This window comes from Trachypithecus francoisi, unplaced genomic scaffold, assembly GCF_009764315.1.
Source record: "Trachypithecus francoisi isolate TF-2019V2 unplaced genomic scaffold, Tfra_2.0 Lachesis_group8, whole genome shotgun sequence".
Taxonomy (NCBI): Eukaryota; Metazoa; Chordata; class Mammalia; order Primates; family Cercopithecidae; genus Trachypithecus; species Trachypithecus francoisi.
In genome coordinates, this window is record NW_022681473.1 from 62,439,049 (window position 1) to 62,463,273 (window position 24,225).

Genomic DNA, 24,225 nt, shown 5'->3' on the forward strand with positions numbered 1-24,225 from the left:
TCCAAGTATCTGGGACTAGAGGCACACACCACCATGCCCAGCTAATTTTTGTATTTTCAATAGAGACGGGGTTTCACCATGTTGGCCAGGATGGTCTCAATCTCTTGACCTCATGATCTGCCCGCCTGAGCCTTCCAGAGTGCTAGGATTACAGACATGAGCCACTGCGCCTGGTCTTTGAAGTGTTTTTATAGTAATAAAGAGTTTAAGGGTGTGCGGCAGTCTTGTGAAAGCAGGTGAGGCTTGAGCAACAATTTTTAGGAAGAAGAGATGATTTTTAGAGAGGGTACGATGTTCTTTTTTTTGTTTGAGACAGTGTTGCTCTGTTTTCCAGGCTGGAATGCAGTGGCGTGATCTTGACTCACTGCAACCTCCGCCTCCTGGGTTCAAGCGACTCTTGCCTCAGTCTCCCGAGTAGCTGGGATTACAGGCATGCGCCACCGCTTCTGGCTAATTTTTGTATTTTTAGTAGAGACGGGGTTTCTCCATATTGGCCAGGCAGGACTCGAACCCCTGACCTCAGGTGATCCACCCACCTCGGCCTCCCAAAGTGCTGGGATTACAGACGTGAGCCACCGTGCCCAGCCTTATAGAGGATATGATGTTCTAACCAAGGGAATGGCTTGATCAAAGATCTATCCTAGGGAGGATACTGTAAAACAGAAGGTTCCAGATAGTTTTGTTGGGATATGTTATTAGGTTACATTAGGCTAATTAGTCTCTTCCTGGAATTCCACCCAGCCTCCTTTCCCAGCCCTCTTGTCTAGGGCAAAAATTTTCAGTTTGACTGTGTGTGATAATCCCTGCCTCTTAGTATATTTGTGAAGATTAGATGAGAGGACGTATGAAAAAATGCTTTGTAAAGTAGGAAGTACTATACTAGTCCATTCATCTAACAAATATTTATTGTTTTTGTTCTTTGCTGGCTTTGATACAAAGGAGCTTAATGAAGTGAGAGGAAAAACTACTTCCCATTTGTGTCTGGAGTTAGCAGCAAATTGGAAATGTCTTGGGAAGCTTGCATATATGCGTCTTTCAGATAGTCTTAAAGTTGACAGTTGCGTGGAGTTGTTTGTTTTGTTTTGACCACATTTCAGGATAGCCACCACTTTTCTGGGTAGAAAACTGAATTTTGTTGTTGTACCCAGAGTTACAGAGATCATAAAAGTTAGATGTGTTAAGCAGTATATCAGTTTATAGAACTTCACTTTGGACAGTGTCAGAATATTTGTCCATTGATTGGACTACTGATGTGTATTATAAGGCATACTTGTATCTGAGAATCTGAATTATTAATTAGGAGATTTTTGAGCATAGAGAACAGAGTAAAATTAAGGATAAAGTTAAAGGTCTCTTTTCTATATACAACAATTTCATTTTTCTTTTTTCTTTTTAAATATACCAAAAAGAAAAACTTGCAACAGGTATAAGTCCATTCATAAAGAAAAAAAGGAGAAAGGTTAATCTTTGTTGTAAATTTCATCTTTGCCATGGGTATGCCTTATACATTATCCTTACTCCATGAAAGAGATTATTTCTGGTGACTAGAACTCACATATTTGCCAGAGAAGTGTCTTTCCCTGATAGTGCTGGATCTGTAGTGCCAAATGTTGGTTTTGTAGGTTCCCCGCTTATAGTGAATGCAAGGTCATTTCCCTTTAATTAGCAGTGTTCTTTCTCTAGGAGCTGTAGACTCTAGATTCTAGAAGCATTGGCCATGCTAGGGTCAACAATAGCTTTGTCTTGGGCAAATAGATTCTTGTGCCTTAATTTCATCCTTGTAAAATAGAGATAAAAATACTTACATCATTGGATTCTTGGGAGGTTTACATGAGATAATTCATAAACAGCATTTAGAACAGTGCCTGGGACATAGTAAGAACTCAAATGTTACCTTGTATTTCTTCCTGGGGGAGGTTTCAGCTTGGGCCAGTTTAACATATTTGAAAGAATAAAGGCTTAAGTGTGATATGCCTTTAAACTTTAATGGGTTTATTTCTGTCTCTAGGATTACTTTTTTTTGAATGGATTTTACTACATTTTTGGAGTAAAATCCAAATGGAGTGGAAAATAGTTAATGCAAATATCTGTATTATCTAGTTCTGTTATTTGTTTGTTGAGACAGAGTCTCTCTGTGTTGCCTAGACTGTACTGCAGTGGCATGATCTCAACTAACTGCAACCTCCGCTTCCTGAGTTCAAGCGATTCTCCTGCCTCAGCCACCCGAGTAGCTGGGATCACAGGTGTGCACCACTGCTATCAGCTGAGTTGTGTATTTTTAGTAGAGATGGGATTTTGCCATGTTGGCCAAGCTGGTCTCAAACTCTTGGCCTCAAGTGATCTGCCCACCTTGGCCTCCCAAAGTGCTGGAATTACAGGTGGTGAGCCACTGCATCCAGCCTTATTGTTAATAGAGGAAGTAAAATGCTACATGTTCTTTCTCTGATTGTGTCAGTAGTCACAAACTGAAAACCCACAGGAACCAGGCAGTTGATGTAAATGAGTGACATTGGGTGGGTATTGTGGCATGCTCTCACAGAAGAGAGGTAAATAGAGGGAATTGCTACTAAGCTCCAGCCTGTCATTGCCATGAAGTGATTACAGTCATAGTTTGGTTAATTATCAGGTTTTTCACGAGAAGCCAAAAATCCCTTGTCATTTTTTGGCCATAACCTTATTTTATTTTTTTATTTTGTTCATTTGTATTTTTTGAGACGGAGGCTCACTCTGTTGCCCAGGCTGGAGTGCAGTGGCACGATCTCAGCTCATTGCAAGCTCTACCTCCAGGGTTCAAGGAATTCTCCTGTCTCAGCCTCCTGAGTAGCTGGGACTACAGGTGCCACCAACATGCCCGACTAGTTTTTGTATTTTTAGTAGAGACAGGGTTTCGCCATGTTGGCCAGGCTGGTCTCAAACTCCTGGCCTCAGGTGATCTGCCTGCCTCTGCCTCTCAGAGTGTTGGAATTACAGGCGTGAGCCACTGCACCCGGCCAAGGGTGTGCTTTAGAGTAACTTGAACTTTTTCTGAATGCAAATGTCTATACCCCAGCCCTAGACATTTTGGTTCAGTATTTCTAGAATGGAGCCTGGCAATTTGTATTTTTGTTTGTTTGCTTGCTTGCTGGAATGCAGTGGCACCATTCGTAGCTTGCTGCAGGCCTGAACTCCTGGGCTACAGTGATTCACTAGTTTCAACCTCACTAGTAGCTGGTGCTGCATACAGGTATGCACCACCATGCCTCGTTTGTATTTTATTTTATTTTTTTAATAGAGACGGAGTCTTGCTGTGTTGTCCAAGCTGGTCTGGCTTTAAGCAGATCTTCCTGCCTCAACTTCCCAAAGCATTGGGATCTACAGATGTGAGCCACTGTAACCGGCCAGAGTTTGTATTTTGAAAAGCTTGCCGCGTAATTCTGATGTGGCCCTCTAGAACCACTGATTTTAGTGAGCTTTGTTTAATCAAAGGAGTTACTCGATTTTTGGATATTGAGATAAATAACTATTTAATTTTTTTTCCTAGGGAATTTTAGGAGAGAGAATATTTCTGTAAAGCATCATTTATTTAAGGAACAGCCTTATCTTTTTCAATGTTGCACAAAATGTTGGGGTATTAGAGTGACTAGAAGTGTTAGTGGGACACTAGAATTTGGGGAAGACCTCAAAATGTAGTATTTAATTCTATTATATGAACATGGCGTGAGTTTCCTAGAAGAAAAGACTACATACATTGTGTGGTTATAATAGAAAAATCATCATACCTGTCACAAAATCCAGATAAGCATGATTGGCTGTTTTCAGAGTTTTTATACTGAAAGTAGTTTACTTATTAACCTATTGTCTACTGGCAGATAAGAGGTAGCAGGCATCTAAATTTAAGGAAAATTTATGGAGGGGGGAAGCTCTTTTGAGTAAACCATACAGCTATTTTTATTCAGATGGGGGTAATCAAACTTTTCTTTGTAGTCGTTCTTGGAACAGTTTGGTCCAGTTCATTAAATAACCAGGTGCATAGTTTGGATACAGGAGTGAAATAATTTATATGAGGTGAGGGTTTTTGTTTTTGTTTTTGAGACAGAGTTTCGCTCTTATCACCCATGCTGGAGTACAGTGGTGCGATCTCAGCTTACTGCAACCTCTGCCTTCCAGGTTCAAGCAGTTTTCCTGCCTCAGCCTCCCAAGTAGCTGGGATTACAGGCATGCACCACCTCGCCTGGCTAATTTTTTTTTTTTTTTTTGAGATGGAGTCTCGCTTTGTCACCCAGGCTGGAGTGCGGTGGCCAGATCTCGGCTCACTGCAAGCTCCGTCTCCCAGGTTCACGCCATTCTCCTACCTCAGCCTCCCGAGTAGCTGGGACTACAGGCGCCACCACCTCGCCCGGCTAGTTTTTTTTGTATTTTTTAGTAGAGACGGGGTTTCACCGTGTTAGCCAGGATGGTCTCAATCTCCTGACCTCGTGATCCGCCCGCCTCGGCCTCCCAAAGTGCTGGGATTACAGGCTTGAGCCACCGCGCCCGGCCTAATTTTTGTACTATTAGTAGAGACCAGCTTTCACTGTGTTGGCCAGGCTGGTCTCGAACTCCTGAGCTCAGGTGATCCACCCACCTTGACCTCCTAAAGTGCTGGGATTACAGGCGTGAGCCACTGCGCCTGGCCAAGGTAAGGGTTTTTTTGTTTGTTTTTGAGACGGTCTCACCCTATCACCTTTGCTGGAGGGAAGTGGCAGGATCATGGCTCATGGCAACCTCTACCTCCTGGGCTCAAGCAGTCCTCCCACCTCAGCCAACCGAGTAACTGGGACTACAGTCCTCTGTTACCACACCAGTCCAACTTTGATTTTTTGTAGAGCCAGGGCTTCACCATGTTGCCCAGGCTAGTCTCGAACTCCTGGGTTCAAGCAATCAGCCAGCTTCAGCCCCCCGAGCTGCCGGGATTAGAGTTTGAGCCACTGTGCCTGGCCAGAGATGAGGGATTTTCATCAAAGGTTTTCTGTAATCTTAGAAGTAGAAGATAGATAAGTAGGGGACCATAGAGAATAGTCTTAAAACGTAATCTCCAAGAGAATGTCAGGGCACCAGAATCTCTAGGATTTAGAGATAGAAGGCAGGGCATGAATAATTTGAAAAACATTTACTATTATCATGTTTTATATACCTCGAAGATAGGGAAAAATAAACTTTATAATGCAAACTATGGAAAACAAAGTCTTGTCCGGGTGCGGTGGCTCGTGCCTGTAATCCCAGCACTTTGGGAGGCCCAGGTGGGTGGACCACTTGAGATGAGGAGTTTAAGACCAGCCTGGCCAACATGGTGAAACCCTGTCTCTACTAAAAATACAAATAATTAGACACATGCCTGTAATCCCAGTTACTCTGAGACTGAGGCTGGAGAATAACTTGAACCCAGGAGGAGGAGATTGCAGTGAGCCACTGCATACCATTCCATTTCAAAAAAAAAAAGAAAACCTGACAAACATGTTAGCTTTTTAGGTGGTTGGGGTAGCAGACTGTGGTTATAATTTTTTGATGGGTATGATTCATAACCTCCTAGGTGGATCATATAAACATCTTGCCTCGTAGACCTGAAATACTTACTGATTAAAAAGGGGACTTAGGTTAAAAAAAAAAAAAAGGTTGAAAACATTATTTTAAATGGATGGTTAATGTTGGGATCTGAAGTTTAACCTCAAATTATGAAGTTTAACCTTACTGTTCGGCTCAGGAACGTTGTAGATTAAAGATCATTTTACAAGGTTTATTTTATCATACAGTTTGAGGATATTGAATGAGAGTATATACGATAGTTTGAATAGGCCTAAGTTTGTGGAATGATAGATTTTCTAAAACAATTACATTCCATTTTGTGCTCTTTAAGAAAGAGTGATAATGTTTTCTTCTTCCCAGCTTTCTGAAACAAAGACTCATTTTGAAGATGTTTAACAAATCATTTGGAACACCCTTTGGGGGTGGCACAGGTGGCTTTGGCACAACTTCAACATTTGGACAGAGTAAGTTTTTAAAAAGGATAAAAGGGGGAAACCTTAATTACTCTCTTCTTACTAAGAACAAATCCACTCTGATAAGCTTTAGGTGGGAATTTTATTTATACTTTCGTATTTACAGCAAAGTCATCTTGAAAAAATAACTAGGGTAAGATCTCTTTAACAGTTTTTAAGAAAGTAGAAATAAATTCTAAGTTTTCATGGCCTTCCTCTGATCATCAGTAGAAGATACCTAAAATATTTGCATTATTTTGGTTAACAGAAAGTTATAATTTGTTACTGATTTTCAGACCAGAAAATAATTCTTTTAATGTTGAAGTCTAAAATGCAGTTATGAAATAACTGCCCTGGAATTTACCCTGTGAACATGATGTGACATTCAGATGTCACAGAAATGTTTTTTTTTTTTTTGGAGACGGAGTCTCGCTCTGTCGCCCGGGCTGGAGTGCAGTGGCCGGATCTCAGCTCACTGCAAGCTCCGCCTCCCGGGTTTACGCCATTCTCCTGCCTCAGCCTCCCAAGTAGCTGGGACTACAGGCGCCAGCCACCTCGCCCGGCTAGCTTTTTTTGTATTTTTTAGTAGAGACAGGGTTTCGCCGTGTTAGCCAGGATGGTCTCGAACTCCTGACCTCGTGATCCGCCCGTCTCGGCCTCCCAAAGTGCTGGGAGTCTCTTTCTTTCCAGGGGGAGGAGAGCATCTTAACAGAATATTTTAAATCCCAGAAACTTTCTCTACTTGATGAAATTTATTTATTTATTTTTTTGAGATAGGATCCTGCACTGTCACTGAGGCTGGAGTGCATTGGCAGTATCATGGTTCTCTACAGCCTCAACCTCCCAGACCCAAGCAATCCTCATACCTCAGCCTCCTAAGTAACTGGGACCACAGTTGCACACCACCATGCCTGGCTCATTTTTCTCAGCTCGCTGTAACCTCCACCTCCTGGGTTCAAGCAGTTCTCCTGCTTAAGCCTGCTAAAGCGCGAGGGGATTACAAGCATAAGCCACGGCACTGGGCTAAGGATTCTTTTTTTTTTTTTTTTTTTGAGACGGAGTCTCGCTCTGTCACCCAGGCTGGAGTGCAGTGGCCGGATCTCAGCTCACTGCAAGCTCTGCCTCCCGGGTTCACGCCATTCTCCTGCCTCAGCCTCCCGAGCAGCTGGGTCTACAGGCGCCCGCCACCTCGCCCAGCTAGTTTTTTGTATTTTTTAGTAGAGACGAGGTTTCACCGTATTAGCCAGGATGGTCTCGATCTCCTGACCTCGTGATCCGCCCGTCTCGGCCTCCCAAAGTGCTGGGATTACAGGCTTGAGCCACCGCGCCCGGCCTTAAGGATTCTTTAAGAAGCATAACAAGCCTCTATCATACCTAATAAAATTAATAGTAATTAGTAATAGAGGAAGTTTGTTTTTTTGTTTTTTTGTTTTTTTTTGAGGTGGAGTCTCACTCTGTCACCCAGGATGGAGTGCAGTGACGCAATCTCGGCTCACTGCAACTTCTGCCTCCTGGGTTCAAGCAATTCTCCTGCCTCAGCCTCCCGAGTAGCTGGGACTATAGGTGCCCACCACCAGGCCCGGCTAATTTTTTTTTTTTTTTTTTTTTGGTATTTTAAGTAGAGACGAGGTTTCACCGTGTTAACCAGGATGGTCTCGATCTCCTGACCTCGTGATCCGCTCACGTTGGCCTCCCAAAGTACTGAGGTTACAGGCGTGAGCCACCGCACCTGGCAAGGAAGTTTTCTTAAGTGGCTCCTGACCTCCTTTTTAGAGAACTCTAGATCCACGTCTGTGGTTTTTAACTAGAAGTGCCCGTCACAGTCACCTTTGGAAGTTTTATTCAAAATACATATCTCATAAAAAATTGCAGAATTAGAATTTCTGGAGTTGAAACCTGGACGTGTGTATTTTGAAAAAGCTTCCCAAGTTGTTCTGATGTGTTCCCCTGATGAAAGACCATTTATCTCAGTGACTATGGAGTGTCACTAATTTTTTTGAATTTTTAGTAGAGGCGGGATTTCACCATGTTGGTCAGGCTGGTCTTGAACTCCTGACCTCAAATGATTCGTCCGCCTTGGCCTCCCAAAATGCTGGGATTACAGGTGTGAGCCACTGCGCCTGACCAGCACTTTTCTTTTTATTTTTTTAACCTGTGAACATCTGTAACTTTTATTGAAAAGTCACTCCTTGTGTCTTCAAATTTTCATACTTACCCTGGGGACAATGAATAAAATGTCTGTGGTTTGGTTTTTACTCTGTAGTTCATACTCTGATGGGAGTTTGAAAAAATGTTTTCAATTAGACTAGTAGTTCAAATTCAGAAGTTTAAGAAATATTAAAACACCTTTTCATTTGGTCATCTTATGTAGATTTTATTCTAAATTCTAATTTAATCTGGATTTTGCTTTTGCAGATACTGGCTTTGGCACTACTAGTGGAGGGGCATTTGGAACATCTGCCTTTGGTTCTAGCAACAATACTGGAGGCCTCTTTGGAAATTCACAGACTAAACCAGGTAAGGTCTTCATTTGTGATATAACTGGTTTGTTTGTAGCTGGTATAGGCATTGACTTAGCGGCTCTGATCTACTTAACTTTTTCCCTCCTTCTCCATCTCCTCAGGAGGATTATTTGGAACCAGTTCATTTAGCCAGCCAGCTACCTCCACAAGCACTGGCTTTGGGTTTGGTACATCAACAGGAACAGCAAATACCTTGTTTGGAACTGCAAGCACAGGGACCAGTCTTTTCTCATCCCAAAACAATGCCTTTGCACAAAATAAACCAACTGGCTTTGGGAGTAAGTAGGATATTGCTGGAGCTCTGCATCTAATAATTTGGTTTGCTTATTGAATGTGTTGTCTTTTCTCCTTTTTTCTATGTTAATCTACCTTCTTTTCCCGCTAATTGGCAAAAATATGGGAAGAGGAAAAACTTCAGTATGTACTGAAAAGGTTAATAGGCTGAAAAGGAAGACAGCATGTACATTTCTATAAGGATAGAAATTTGAAGTACTGTTACTTAAGGGATACGCAGAGGAAGAGCTTCCTGATGTAGAATGGCCAGAGAAAGGATGAAAAGCCAGGTCAGAGTAGTGTAGTTCATGTTAAGATGGGAGAATTTCAAGGAGGAATATGTTATAGTCAGCCGTATTGTGCTGCAGAGGCACCTTCTTGTCTCTGTTTTATATTTGGCATGAAGAGATTAGAGCAAGAATGACATATTGGACATGACATGGTTACTCCTCCATTCTTTGTCCATGGCAGATATTTTTATTTGATGGCTTTTTTCACTTTAAGTCCAAACATGTCTTGGGGATACTTCCCCACACAGCACTATACTTTGAGGCAACCACTGCTAGTTCATCAGGTATGCCTTATCAAATGATGCCATTCCTGGCACAAGAGTATAGAAGAATGGTTAGCCAGCCATGAGTATTTTCCAGAGGGAAAGTTGTTTGTATAACATTGAAATATTTAACCATAGCAATATGTAATGCAGTCTAAAGTAGTAATTCAAAAGAAATGTGCCTATTTGCTTTAAACTATATATTAAGACATGTTTTAGAAAGAAGTAGTAGCAGTTTGCCAGTGAGGAATCATAGTACTCTTTAACCTGGTAATTAGGATGTTACTAATTCTAAATATTGGCAATACATTTCTATTGCTTAGTGACATTTCTGGCACCATATGTATAACCTCTTTTTTTTTTTCTGAGATGGAGTCTCGATCTGTTACCCAGACTGGAGTGCGGTGGCATGATCTCTGCTCACCACTGCAACCTCTGCCTCACCGGTTCAAGTGAGTCTCTTGCCTCAGCTTCCCGAGTAGTTGGGACTTACAGGTGCCCGCTGTCATGCCTAGCTAATTTTTGTATTTTTAGTAGAGATGGGGTTTCACCATATTGACCAGGGTGGTCTCAAATTCCTGACCCTCGTGTTCCATCTGCCTTGGCCTCCCAAAGTGCTGGGATTACAGGCGTGAGCCACTGCACCTGGCATAACTTCTTTAGAAGTAGTGTCTCTGATACTTTCAGCAATATATTCCTTAACAACAATTAAATTCATTTATGTGTAATTTTTTTTTAAACTCAGCTTTTTGGAAACGTAAAGTAATCCAAGGATTTGCTATTTCTTTATTAGTTTCTGTAAAGTAATTGACAGTGCTAATTTTTCTGAAATTCTGGGGGGTGAAATTTTCCATTAATCTATATTTGATTTCTCTAATAGGACCACTTGTATATTCTAAAGTTTTCGGTTATGTGTAGGTATATGTCATAATGTATGTAAATAAAATACTGTGACCACTCTTGAAGTCTGTGACAAGATGTTTTCAGAAAGACAAGTTTATTCAGCATCTAGTTAAACGAGAAAAGGAGAAATGAGATAAAATTTTTGATGAAACAAAGTATTTCTTTTAAGTTGTCTTCCAAGTGTGACCCTAGGTCTTTATGGACACTTACCTGACCAAAGGATTCAGACTTTGTTTCACTTGAAAGTTGTGAGCTTGGAAGTATGTATTTTTCTGTATAAAATTTCTGTTTGGGTCAGGCGTGGTGGCTCATGCCTGTAATCCCAGCACTTTGGGAGGCAAAGGTGGGTGGATCATGAGGTCAGGAAATCGAGACCATCCTGGCTAACTACAGTGAAACCTTGTCTCTACTGAAAAAAAAAAAAAAAAAAAATTAGCTGGGCGTGGTGGCGGGCTAACCAGTAGTAGTCCCAGCTACTCAGGAGGCTGAGGCAGGAGAATGGCGTCAACCTGGGAGGCGGAGGTTGCAGTGAGCTGAGATCACGCCACTGCACTCCAGCCTGGGCTTCACAGCGAGACTCGGTCTCAAAAAAAAAAAAAGGAAAAAAAAAAGAAATTTGTATTTGAATATATTTGCTTGGGAGACTTGAAAGGTAAAATATTTCAGGATGTGAGACCAGGCGCAGTGACTCACACCTGTAATCCCAGCACTTTAGGAGGCCGAGGTGGGAGGATTGCTTGAGCCCAGCAATTTGAGACTAGCCTGAGCAGCATGGCAAGAGGCAATCTCTACAAAAATTAAAAAAAAAATTAGCTGAGTGTGGCGGCACATGCCTGTGGTCCCGGCTACTTGGGAGACTGAGGCAGGAGTATTGCTTGAGCCTGTGAGGTCAAGGCTGCAGTGAGCTGTGATTGCACCACTACACTCCATCCTAGGAGACAGAGCAAGACCCTGTCTTAAAAAAAAAAAATTGAGAATGTGAAAAAGTACTGTGGCACTAGTGCCATAGCCCAATTCCAAGGCATCTTATAGATTCTTAAATTTCTTACTGTTATCATCTCATTTTTCTTATTTTTAGATTTTGGAACCAGTACCAGCAGTGGAGGACTCTTTGGAACCACAAATACCACCTCTAATCCTTTTGGCAGCACATCTGGCTCCCTCTTTGGGCCAAGTAGTTTTACAGCTGCTCCTACTGGGACTACTATTAAATTTAACGTATGTATTTTCTTCCAATCTTTGTGGAATGTTTTTTCCCGCATGTATATTTCTTTGCAGGATGAATAGTAAAATTGCTTCTCATCCAGCTTAGCTTGACACTTCCTGAACAATGTGTTAAAAACAAAATCTATAAATAGTTGTATAGTAGACAGGGAAACTTGTGAAATGCAAATCTAGATTATGATGTATATTTGAATTAGGCTCATCCCAATCAAATGTGTATTCATAAAATTTTATAATAAGATGGTATAAGATAGAATTTGAATTTACTTTGTTAAAAATTTGCTTCTGAATGGTCAGCTGTTGGTTTGGTTTGGTTTAGTTTGTTTTGTTTTGTTTTGTTTTGTTTTGAGACGGAGTTTCACTCTTGTTGCTCAGGCTGGAGGGCGGTGGTGTGATCTCAGCTCACTGCAGTCTCCACCACCTGGGTTCAAGTGATTATCCTGCCTCTGCCTCCCGAGTAGTTGGGATTACAGGACTGCACCTCCATACCCAGCTAATATTTTTGTAGTTTTAGTAGAGATGGCGTTTCACCGTGGTGGCCAGGCTGGTCTTGAACTCCAGACCTCGGGTGATCTGCCCACCTCTGCCTCCCAAAGTGTTGGAATTACAGGCGTGAGCCATCATGCCCGGCCTGGTCAACTATCCTTTACGGAAATAAAGAATAGGGGGCAAATAAGAGTAACTGATCAACATTCTGTACCGGATTAAAAATACAGGTTTTGTTGATGAAGTGGCTAAATGGGGCCATAAAGTTTTTTTGTATGAGGGGTTGGGTGGAGGGCTAGAGTGGAGGATTTTGTTTACAGAAACATATGGAATACCACTTGATGTAAATGTTTGGGGGATTCTTAGGGTACACTGAAAGTGCAGTTAGCCTAATGGAAATCTTTGGCAGAAATAAAACTTGTTAAAATATACTCCAGAAAATGAAGAATTTCTCAGGTAAATTGGTTAATTCATAGTACTAAATTTACAACCCTGAATTTAAAGTTAAAATGTAAACAATAGTGAAAAATACTGTGTGATACCTTTTGTAAAGCACAGTAGTTGAGAAAACTGGCAGTACAAGCAGGAATCATTAATTTTACTTATTGTAAACTATACTTTTTCCTTGTAAGGTTATCGGGGAAAAACAGGTTTCCATATTTCTTTTTTTTTTTTTCTGAAGACAGTCAGACTGGAGTGCAGCGGTGCAATCTTGGCTCACTGCAACCTCCGCCTCTTGGGTTCAAGTGATTCTCCTGCCTCAGCCTCCCAAGTAGCTGGGATTACAGGCACCCACTCAAGCTAATTGTTGTATTTTTAGTAGAGATAGGGTTTCACCATGTTGGCCAGGCTGGTCTTGAACTCCTGACCTCAAGTGATCCACCCACCTCGGCCTCCCAAAGTGCTGGGACTGCAGGCGTGAGCCACTGCGCCCGGTCGGTTTCTGTATTTTTGTTGTTGTTGTTGCTGTTTTTTGAGATAGAGTCTCACTCTCTTGCCCAGGCCAGAGTGCAGTGGCGCAGTCTTGACCCACTGCAACCTCCACTTTCCGAATTCAAGCGATTCTCCTGCCTCACCCTCCTGAGTAGCTGGGACTACAGGTGTGTGCCACCATGCCTGGCTAATTTATTGTTTTTTATTTTTTATTTTTTAGTAGAAACGGAGTTTCACCATATTGGCCAGGCTGGTCTCAAACTCCTGACCCTGTGATCCACCCGCCTCGGCCTCCCTGAGTGCTAGGATTACAGGCGTGAGCCACCGTGCCCGGCCCTCTGTATTTTTTTAATGCAACATTACAGGGCAGAATAGAAAGGAGAACTTAGATATAGAGGTTTAAATGTATATATTGGGTAAAACTTTCCTTGTGCATAATATTACGTGTATTTTAGCATGTAATTGGATGGCTTAGGTTATGGGATTAATCCTTGGGTTTGTGATTACTTTGTTACTAACATTGATTTACTCAGATAATCTTCATGTGGGGAGAGATCAGAAATGCAGTATATTTAATCAAGCGCCCTTGAAACCATCTCAGTATAAAAGACCTGGGAGGACTAGTTTTAGAGTTCAGTGGTTGAGAAATTGTGTCTGACAGAGTAGGAATATAAAACTTGGACCTACAAATTTGCCTTTATTTCTTTGCAGCCTCCAACTGGTACAGATACTATGGTCAAAGCTGGAGTTAGCACTAACATAAGTACCAAGCACCAGTGTATTACTGCTATGAAAGAATATGAAAGCAAGTCACTAGAGGTCAGTAAAATACAATACAGAATGTCAGTCTAACCTTTTTGATTCTACTGGAATGCAGCTTTTAAAAATGGTTTTGATTATCTTTAGGATAGAGGGGTTCAGTTTGGGTTTATGTAAAAAATTAGCAACCAAATTATTTTTAAAAACCAAGTATTATTTCTAGGTATCTACTTGTTTAGGCAGGGATAATATTCAGGGATATGTGAAGGTATAGCACCCCAATGGTCTTTTTTTTTTTTTTTTTTTTTTTTGAGCTTTTTTGCCCAGGCTGGAATGCAGTGACACAATCACAGCACACTGCAGTCTCAGCTTCCCAGGCTCCATGTCCTTAGCCTCTCAAATAGCTGGGACTGCTGGCATGTGCCCCACGCCCAGCTAATGTTTAAAAATTTTTTTGTAGAGATGAGGTCTTACCATGTTGCTCAGGCTGGTCTCAAACTCCTGAGGTCAAGTGATCTTTCTTCCTCGGCCTCCCTGTGTGCTGGGATAACAGGCATGAGCCCCTGAGCCCGGTCTAATCGTCTGTTCTGATTGGATGTTGCTTCTGTTACACTGGGCAATGTGTATGCATGCATATGAAGTTGTTTTTAGTAAAATTATGCAAAGTCATACAGCTTAATAAAAGTTGTTCTTCTTTTTTTTTGAGCCAGTGTCTCACTCCGTCACCCAGGCTGGAGAGCAGTGGCGCATCTTGGCTCACTATGACCTCTGCCTCCCAGGTTCAAGCAATTCTTGCACCTCAGCCTCCCTAGTAGCTTGGATTACAGGTGTGGGCCACCACACCCAGCGAAATTTTTTTTTTTTTTTTGAAACGGAGTCTTGCTCTGTTGCCTAGGCTGGAGTGCAGTGGCGTGATCTCAGCTCACTATAAACGCTGCCTCCTGGATTTAAGCAGTCTCCGGAGTAGCTGGGATTGCAGCTGCACGCCACTATGCCCGGCTAATTTTTGATTTTTTGTAGAGTCGGGATTTTGCTGTGTTGGCCAGGCTGTTCTTGAACCCTGGCCTTGTGATCCGTCTGCCTCGGCCTCCCAAAATGCTGGGATTACAGGCATGAGCTGCAGCACCCAGCCACATTATGTACTTTTTAATGGCTATCTTTCAACATTGAGATATTCTTCCATGTTGTTGCATGAAGTTAGTTTGTTCATTCTTATTGCTTATGTAGTAGGTTGTTGTACGTTGTGATAGTCATTCCTGATTGTAGTGATTGCTTCTTTCTGCATACCAAACTATGCTTGCTTTATTGGGCTGTGCCAGGAACATACTGACTTGAGACAAAATTGGTAAAATTTATTCTTTTTCTAAATGTTTTGCCCCACAGAATCTGCATCTTTTAATTCACTATAATTTTTATTTTATTTTTATATTTTAGGGCTAGGGAGAGTTAGGATTATTTTATGGCATTTTACTGAAAGAGTATATTGTTTGTAAAAGAAAACTGAGATTAAGATATGATTGACTCTTTGTCTTGTAGTTTTACGATAATTATGGTATGAATTTTAATGTCTGTTGGAAATGTTTTTCTTTAATGATATAATGTTATTTCTTAGTTTTCTCTCTTTTAATCATGGTTCCTATGTGAAAGTAGAGCTTGAATACTAAATTCAAGTATTTAGACTCCTAAATATTTTTAGCTACATATTAAGATTAGAAATATGTTTTCCCTCCCTTCAGGAACTTCGTTTAGAGGATTATCAGGCTAACAGGAAAGGCCCACAGAACCAGGTGGGAGCAGGTACCACACCTGGCTTGTTTGGGTCTTCTCCAGCCACTTCCAGTGCAACAGGACTCTTCAGTTCCTCCACAACTAATTCAGGCTTTGCATATGGTCAGAACAAAACTGCCTTTGGAACTAGTAAGCACTTGATATCATATTAGATTATATTGAGGAGAGACAGATAACTAAAACTAAAACATAATTGCCATTTTGGGTTAAGTGGTATGGAGAAAAATAATAATTCAGGGATACCATAGGAATAGGGAGGAATGTCTGGATATATGTGGGGAAAGGGAGAAAGACAGTTTAAGATGAAGATGACTAAGAAATACTTCACATGAGAAGGTGATGTTTGAGCAGTGACGTATCTGAAGAAGATGAAAGAGCAAGTTGTACAGATTGCTGGGGGAAGAACATTCCAGCTAGTGGAAACTGAGTCTAAAAACTCTTTGAGTTTTGGCCATTTGAAGAGAGGGCAAGGGAAAATACTGGGGGATATGGGGCCATCTTTTATACGACTTTGTAGACTAATATCAAGACTTGAATTTTTACTTGATTTAGGAAATCCTGAGAGTTGTTTAGACAGAGAAGTCGTGATTGTGAGTGAAGGATGATTCTAAAGTCTCCTATATTGAGAGTAGGTGGTAAGAAAGAATAGAAACAAATTACTTAGAAAGCTGTTACCAACATGAGAGGTGTTAGTGGCTTAGACAAGGATGGAAAAGAGGCCAAGTGGAGTGGCTCATGCCTGCAATCCTAGCACTTTGGGAGGCCAAGGCAGGTGGGTTGCTTGAGGTCAGGAGTTCAAGACTAGCCTGGTCAACATGGTAAAACCCTGCCTCTACTAAAAATATGAAAATCAGTTGGACATGGTGGCAAGTGCCTGTAATCCCAACTACTTGGGAGGCTGAGGCAGGAGAATCGCTTGAACCTGGAGGGCAGAGGTTGCAGTGATCTGAGATCACACCATTACACTCTAGCCTGGGTGACAGAGCAAGACTCCATCTCAAAATAATAAGGATGGAAAAGAAAAAAGATGAGGTTCTGGACCCAGTTTGATTCTAGAACTGATGGGATTTGCCGATGGATTGGTTTAATGTGGGATATGAAAGAGGAGTTAAAGATGATGACTAATTTACTTCACAAAAATACTACTTTTGCAAAAGTAATGCACATATATGATACAAAGTTCACAAAATATAGAAAACTAAATAACCAGAGGTTATATACTTTGCTTCTACACTTTCCCCAGCCACCAGTTTGCCTCTGTATAGAAAAGCAAAAATTAGAGCTTTTCATAGCCTTCTAAAGAGATGTACAGGCCGGGCGCGGTGGCTCAAGCCTGTAATCCCAGCACTTTGGGAGGCCGAGACGGGCGGATCATGAGGTCAGGAGATCGAGACCATCCTGGCTAACACGGTGAAACCCCGTCTCTACTAAAAAAAATACAAAAAATTAGCCGGGCGAGATGGCGGGCGCCTGTAGTCCCAGCTACTCGGGAGGCTGAGGCGAGAGAATGGCGTAAACCCAGGAGGCGGAGCTTGCAGTGAGCTGAGATCTGGCCACTGCACTCCAGCCTGGGCGACAGAGCGAGACTCCGTCTCAAAAAAAAAAAAAAAAAAAAAAAGAGATGTACATACACATACACACACAAAAATACATATTTAAGTAATATTTAACCTACTTTTTCTTTTCTCTTTTTGAGACAGGGTCTTAGGTTCTTACTCCTGTTGCCCATGCTGGAGTGCAGTGGTGTGATCACAGCTCACTGCAGCCCCGACTTCCTGGGCTCAGGTGATTCTCCTACCTCAGCCACTCTATAGGCATGTGCCACCACACCCAACTAATTTTATTTTATTTATTTATTTATTTTTTGAGATGGAGTCTCACTGTTGCTCAAGCTGCGGTGCAGTGCAACCTCCAACTCCTAGGTTCAAGTGATTCTCCTGCCTCAGCCTCCTGAGGAGCTGGGGTTACAGGCGCCCGCCACTATGCCTGGCTAATTTTTTATATTTTTCATAGAGTTGGGGTTTCACTACGTTGGCTAGGCTGGTCTCAGACCCCTGACATCAGGCGATTAACCAGCCTCAGCCTCCCAGAGTGCTGGATTATAGGTGTGAGCCATGGTGCCAATCCCTAATTTTTTTTTTAGACGGAGTTTCGCTCTGTCGCCCAGGCTGGAGTGCAGTGGTGTGATCTCGGCTCACTGCATCCTCCACCTCCCGGGTTCAAGCAGTTCTCTGCCTCGGCCTCTGAAGTAGCTGGGATTACAGACGCCCACCACCATGCCTGGCTGATTTTTTTGTATTTTTAGTACAGATGGGGTTTTACCATCTTGGCCAGGCTGATCTGAACTCCTGACCTCAGGTGATCGCCCATCTCAGCCTCCCAGCTTGCTAGAATTACAGGCGTGAGCCACCGTGCCTGCCAGCATTGGCTAATTTTTGTATTTTTAGTAGAGATGGGGTTTTGCAATGTTGGCCAGGCTGATCTCGAACTCCTGGCCTCAAGCAGTCTGTCTGCTTGAGCCTCCCAAAGTACTGAGATTACCAGTGTGAACCACCATGTCCATCCTAATGTACTTTTCAATCTTGATATTCCATGATTTAGTTTAGTATGTGTTTTGTTTGTTTGTTTGTTTTTGAGACAGTCCCACCTTGTTGACCGGGCTAGACTGCAGTGGAGCAATCATAGCTCACTGCAGCCTTGAACTCTTGGGCCCAAGTAATATTCCCACCGTTCTGCCTGGCTAATGTTTCATAATTTTTTCTGTTTTTTGGTGGGAGTTAGAGGACACTGTCTAGCTCTGTCACCCAGGCTGTCGTGCAGTGGCTCCATCACAGCTCCCCACAGCCACAAACTCCCAGGCTCAAGCCATACTCCCACCTCAGTATCCCTAGTAGCTAAAACCACAGGCACAAGTCATTATGCCTGACTAATTTTTACAATTTTTTTATAGAGATGGGGTCCCATTGTGTTGCGTATGCTGTTCAGGAACTCCTGTCCTCAAGTGATCCTCCTGCCTTGGCCTCCCAAAATGTTGTTATTACAGATGTGAGCCACTGTGCCTGGCCCATATTCATTATTGAATATTACATATCAGACTCTGGGCTGGATATATTCATGTAAAGAAGCAGCCTTTGTTCTCAGTAACTTAGACTAGCAAGTTTAAAATACACATGCTGACTTCTAGTGTATTATCTTGTAAAATAGAAGGAAGCTGTGGACTTACAAGGGAAGATCATTTAGCCTAGTTAGACTTCTTGGGGTCAGGGTGTTATTACAGAAGTTAAAGTTTAAATCTAGAAGCCGGGCGCGGTGGCTCAAGCCTGTAATCCCAGCACTTTGGGAGGCTGAGATGGGCGGATCATGAGGTCAGGAGATCGAGACCATCCTGGCTAACACGGTGAAACCCCGTCTCTACTAAAAAATACAAAAAACTAGCCGGGCAAGGTGTCAGGCGCCTGTAGTCCCAGCTACTCGGGAGGCTGAGGCAGGAGAATGGCATAAACCTGGGAGGCAGAGCTTGCAGTGAGCTGAGATCCGGCCACTGCACTCCAGCCCGGGCGACAGAGCTAGACTCTGTCTCAAAAAAAATAAAAAAATAAAAAAAAAACAAATCTAGAGTTAGGTGAAGGATGGAAAATGAAAAGGTTATCAAGTAGTGAATGAAGGGTAGTAGATAACATAAGGACTTCAAATAACTGGACAGTGGAAGGTTTTGTATTTTTGGGTGTTTACATTTTTTTTCTTTTCTTTTTCCTAAAAGGTACAACCGGATTTGGAACAAATCCAGGTGGTCTCTTTGGCCAACAGAATCAGCAGACTACGAGCCTCTTCAGCAAACCATTTGGCCAGGCTACAACCACCCAGAACACTGGCTTTTCCTTTGGTAATACCAGCACTCTAGGACAGCCAAGCACCAACACCATGGTAAGGAAACAGACCGTTATTTACCTCCAGGTCTTACTTGTAGAGTTAAGTAATCATGTCTAACTAGCAAATTCTGCCTCTACTGCAGATCCTAAGAGTTGAGGGTATTTAATGAAGGGAAGAGAACAAAGTCTTAGAATAATTAAGACCTCGATTCTAGCCTGGGCTCTACTCTTTAATTGTTGAGATGCTGTTGAGGCGGTCACTTATCCTTTCTGAAAGTATTTTTCTCATCACTAAGTAGGAACTACTTAGTGGGCTGGACTTGGCCCTCTTGAAGCTATGTCTTGGAAGATTAACTGCAGCCATTCTATAGGGTATAGAAGAAAATACTTATTACTGACTATATTTTGGAATATAGCCAACAATAGGAACTAAGGGAGCTTTCAGCTAGTTCCCTTAGGGGGAATCATACAAATACATTTTTTTTTTTTTTTTAAAGGGAGACCTACAACTTAGAGCCATACTGTGTCCAAAGAGAAGGTCCTCATGGTCATTACTAGTTTATTTCTAGGGACCTTTTTTAGGGAAGTATGAAATTAAAGAATGAAGTGATATGTGAGTAATTGATCAGAACTTGGAATTTACCTCGTCTTAAAATTAGAGATACTTTCACTGATTAAAAAACAAGTATGGGCTGGGTACAGTAGCTTATGCCTGTAATCCCATCACTGCCGAGGTGGGCAGATCACTTGAGATCAGGAGTTCGAGACCAGCCTGGCCAACATGGTAAAACCCCGTCTCTGCTAAAAATACAAAACTTAGCCAGGCACAGTGGTTGGTGCCTGTAATCCTGACTACTTGGGAGGCTGAGGCACAAGAATAGCTTGAACCCAGGGGGAGGCAGAGGTTGCAGTGAGCTGGGATCGCTCCATGGCACTCCAACCTGGGCAACAAAGCGAGACTTCATCTCAAAAAAAAAAAAGTATGCTTGTACCCCCAGGTCTTCAAAATACTAGATGACCGATTTCAGTAACATATGAAAAAGATCAGCCGGGCATGCTGGCTCGTGCCTGTCATCCCAGCACTTTGGGAGACTGAGGTGGGGTGGATCATGAGGTCAGGAGTTCGAGACCAGCCTGGCCAACATGGTGAAACCCCAAAATACAAAATACAAAAATTACAAATACAAAATTTACCAAGAATACAAAATTACAAAATTACCAAATACAAAAATACAAAATACAAATATTACCAAAAATACAAAAATTAGCTGGGCATGGTGGCAGGTGCCTGTAATCGAAGCTACCCAGAAGGCTGAGGCAGGAGAATTGCGTAAACCCAGGAGGCAGAAGTTGCAGTTGAGCCGAGATTGTGCCACTGCACTCCAGCCTGGGCGACAGAGCAGGACTCCATCTCAAAACAAACACACAAACTAAAAAGGATCATAATCCATGACTAAGTGGGATTTATCCAAGGAAGATTGGTTCAACATATCATCATTAATCATTGTAATACACTGTGGTAATATAATTTTAAAAACAACCACATGATCATCTCAGTAGATACAGATAAAACATTTGACACTTTTACATGATTAAAACACTGAAGGAAGAATAAGAAGGAACCCAGAATAGCCAAAACAATCTTGAAAAACAACAAGTTGGAAGACCCTCAGGCTTCTCTCTCTTTTTTTTTTTTGAGACTGATTTTTCGCTCTTGTTGCCCAGGCTGGAGTCCAATGGCACGATCTCAGCTCACTGCAGCCTCTGCCTCCCGGGTCAAGAGATTCTCCTGCCTCAGCCTCCTACATAGCTGGGATTGCAGAAGTGTGCCACCATACCCAGCTAATTTTGTATTTTTAGTAGAGCCGAGGCTTCACCATGTTGGTCAGGCTGGTCTCGAACTCCTGACCTCAGGTAATCCAACCCGCCTCGGCCTCCCAAAGTGCTGGGATTCCAGGCATGAGCCACCGTACCCGGCCTTCATGTTTCTCAATTTTATTTATTTTTCTAAGACAGGCCTCGCTGCAGTTACCCAGGCTGGAGTGCAGTGGCGTGAACTCAGCTCACTTCATCCTCCGCCTCCTGGGCTAAGCGATCCTCCCACCTCACCTCCCAAGTAGCTGGGACCACAGGCAGGCACCACCATGTCCAGCTAATTTTTGTAGTTTTTGTAGAGATGGGTTTTCATCGAGTTATCCAGGCTGGTCTCGAGCTTCTGGGCTCAAACAATCTGTTCTCCTTGCACTCCCAAAGTGCTGAGATTACCTTTTAGCCAGGCCTTATTAGCACGTGGTTGTCGTCCCAGCTACTCAGGAGGCTGAGGTCGGGGAATCTCTGAGGTCAGGTGTGAGCAGCTGTACCTGGCTTTACTTCTCAATTTTAAAACTTACTATAAAGCAATAGTAATTGTGTTACTGACATAAGGAGAGAGATAGACCACAATTGAATAGAAGTGAGAGTCCAGAAATAAACCCTCACATTTGTAGACAATTGATTTTCAACAAGGATACCAAAACAGTTCAGTGAGGAACAATTTTCAACATGTGGTGCTGAGACAACTGATTATTCACATGCAAAATAATGAGGTTGGATTCTTTCTTCACAGCACTGAGTTAACTGCAAAAGTTAAAACTGATCAGTTTTTTTTTTTTTTTTTTTGAGACAGTCTTGCTCTGTTGCCCAGACTGGAGTGCAGTGGCACCATCTTGGCTCACTGCAGCAACCTCTGCCTCCTGGGTTTAAGCGATTCTCTTGCCTTGGTCTCCCAAGTAACTGGAATTACAGGTACACGCCACCGTGCCTGGCTAATTTTTTTGTATTAAGTGGAGACAGAGTTTCACCATGTTGGCCAGACTGGTCTCGAACACCTGACCTCAAGTGATCCGACTGCCTCGGCCTTCCAAAGCGCTGGGATTTCAGGTGTGAGCCACTATGTCTGGCCAAAAATTGATCAAATTTCTAAATGCAAGAGCTAAAATTATAAAACTGTTAGAAGAAACCTAGTTAGACAATAATATCTTAGATACGACACCAAAAGCAAAAGCAGAAAAAGAAAAAATAGATAAATTGGGCTTTTTCAAAATTAAAACCTTTTAGCCAGGCCTTTTAGCACATGCTTGTTGTCCCAGCTACTCAGGAGGCTGAGGTGGGGGAATCACTGAGATCAGGAGTTAGAAGCTGCAGTGCACTATCATCGTGCTGTGAATAGGCCACTGTACTCTAGCCTGAGTAATGTAATGATACCCTATCTCTTAAAAAAAAAAAAAAAAAAAATAGCAGAAAAACATTTATATATCAAGGGGATATCATCAAAATGAAAAGAAGACCTGTAAATGGAAGAAAATATTTGAAAATCATACATGTGATATAGGACTTGTATCCAGGATATATATAAATAACTCTTATAATTCAATAGTAAGACAATAACTTACTTAAAAAGGGCCCAGGATTTGAATTGACATTTCTCCAAAGAAGATATGTAAGTGGTGTGATAATATGCTTAACATCATAAGTCATCAGGGAAAGGCAAATGAAAACCAAAATGAAATACCACTTTGCACCTACTTGAAAGATAAAATAAAGACAGTAATAGGCCAGGCGTGGTGACTCACGCCTTTAATCCCAGCACTTTGGGAGGCCGAGGCGGGCAGATCACGAGGTCAGGAGTTCGAGACTAGCCTGGACAACATGGTGAAACCCCATCTCTACTAAAAATAACAAAAAATTATCCGGGCATGGTGGTGCCCACCTGTTGTCCCAGCTACTCGGGGTGCTGAGGCAGGAGAATCTCTTGAACCCGGGAGGTGGAGGTTGTGGTGAGCCGAGATCGCGCACTGCACTCCAGCCTCGGTGACAGTGTGAGACTCAACAAAAACAAAAAAAAAGACAGTAGTAAATATTGAACCTGGAGAAGTTGGAACCCTTATACATAGATGGTAGGAATGTAAAATGGTGCCACCCCGTTAGAAAACAGTTTGGTGGTTCCTCAAAATGTTAAACAGAGTTATGATATGAACCTGTAGTTACACATCTTGGGATTTACCAAAGAAAAATAAGACACTGACTTGTACACAAATGAACATAACAGGATTATTCATAATGACTAAAATGTAGAAATAACCTAAAGATCTATTAACAATGAATGGGTAACCAATTGTGGTATATGCATATAATGGAATATTGTTTAGCCATAAATTGGAATGAAGTACTGATCCATGCTACAACACAGGTGAACCTTGAAAACGTGCTACCTGAAACAAGTCTGTCAGAAAAGACCACATTTTTAATGACTCCATTCATAGTAAATGTTCAGATTTTTTTTTTTTTTTTTTTTTTTGAGACGGAGTCTCGCTCTGTGGCCCAGGCTGGAGTGCAGTGGCCGGATCTCAGCTCACTGCAAGCTCTGCCTCCCGGGTTTACACCATTCTCCTGCCTCAGCCTCCTGAGTAGCTGGGACTACAGGCGCCCGCCACCTCGCCCGGCTAGTTTTTTGTATTTTTTAGTAGAGATGGGGTTTCACCGTGTTAGCCAGGATGGTCTTGATCTCCTGACCTCATGATCTGCCCGTCTCGGCCTCCCAAAGTGCTGGGATTACAGGCTTGAGCCACCACGCCCGGCCTAAATGTTCAGAATTTTTAAAAAATCCACAGAAAAAGATGAATGGTTCTCTAGGGATGGGGAGTAATTGCTGATGGGTCTGGGATTCTTTTGAGGGTGGTGAGAATTTAGATAGCAGGGATGGTTGCACAACTGTGAACATGCAAAACATCACTGAATAGTCCACTGTAAATGAGTGATGTGTGTGTAAATTTGTGGTGTGTGAATTGTGTCTCAATAAAACTTTAAAAAACAGCACAGTGAATTCCCTCTTTAGCAAGTCTGTTAGCACAATATTTTTCCTTTGTTAATGCATAAGTAAAATA

The 24,225-nt window shown here is 42.2% G+C and overlaps 1 protein-coding gene across 5 annotated transcripts in view; it reads left to right on the forward strand.

Annotated features, from left to right (window-relative positions):
- Nucleotides 1-24,225, forward strand: part of NUP98 (nucleoporin 98 and 96 precursor) — a 135,793-nt gene that overhangs the window by 13,947 nt on the left and 97,621 nt on the right. For all 5 annotated transcript variants that reach the window (XM_033205666.1, XM_033205667.1, XM_033205665.1 and 2 more), the window contains exons 2-8: nucleotides 5,902-6,005; nucleotides 8,409-8,510; nucleotides 8,617-8,793; nucleotides 11,323-11,462; nucleotides 13,599-13,706; nucleotides 15,383-15,563; nucleotides 19,195-19,358. In XM_033205666.1, coding sequence (XP_033061557.1) covers nucleotides 5,930-6,005; nucleotides 8,409-8,510; nucleotides 8,617-8,793; nucleotides 11,323-11,462; nucleotides 13,599-13,706; nucleotides 15,383-15,563; nucleotides 19,195-19,358 — 948 coding nt within the window. In that variant the 5' untranslated portion in view covers nucleotides 5,902-5,929. The remainder of the gene's footprint in view (nucleotides 1-5,901; nucleotides 6,006-8,408; nucleotides 8,511-8,616; nucleotides 8,794-11,322; nucleotides 11,463-13,598; nucleotides 13,707-15,382; nucleotides 15,564-19,194; nucleotides 19,359-24,225) is intronic.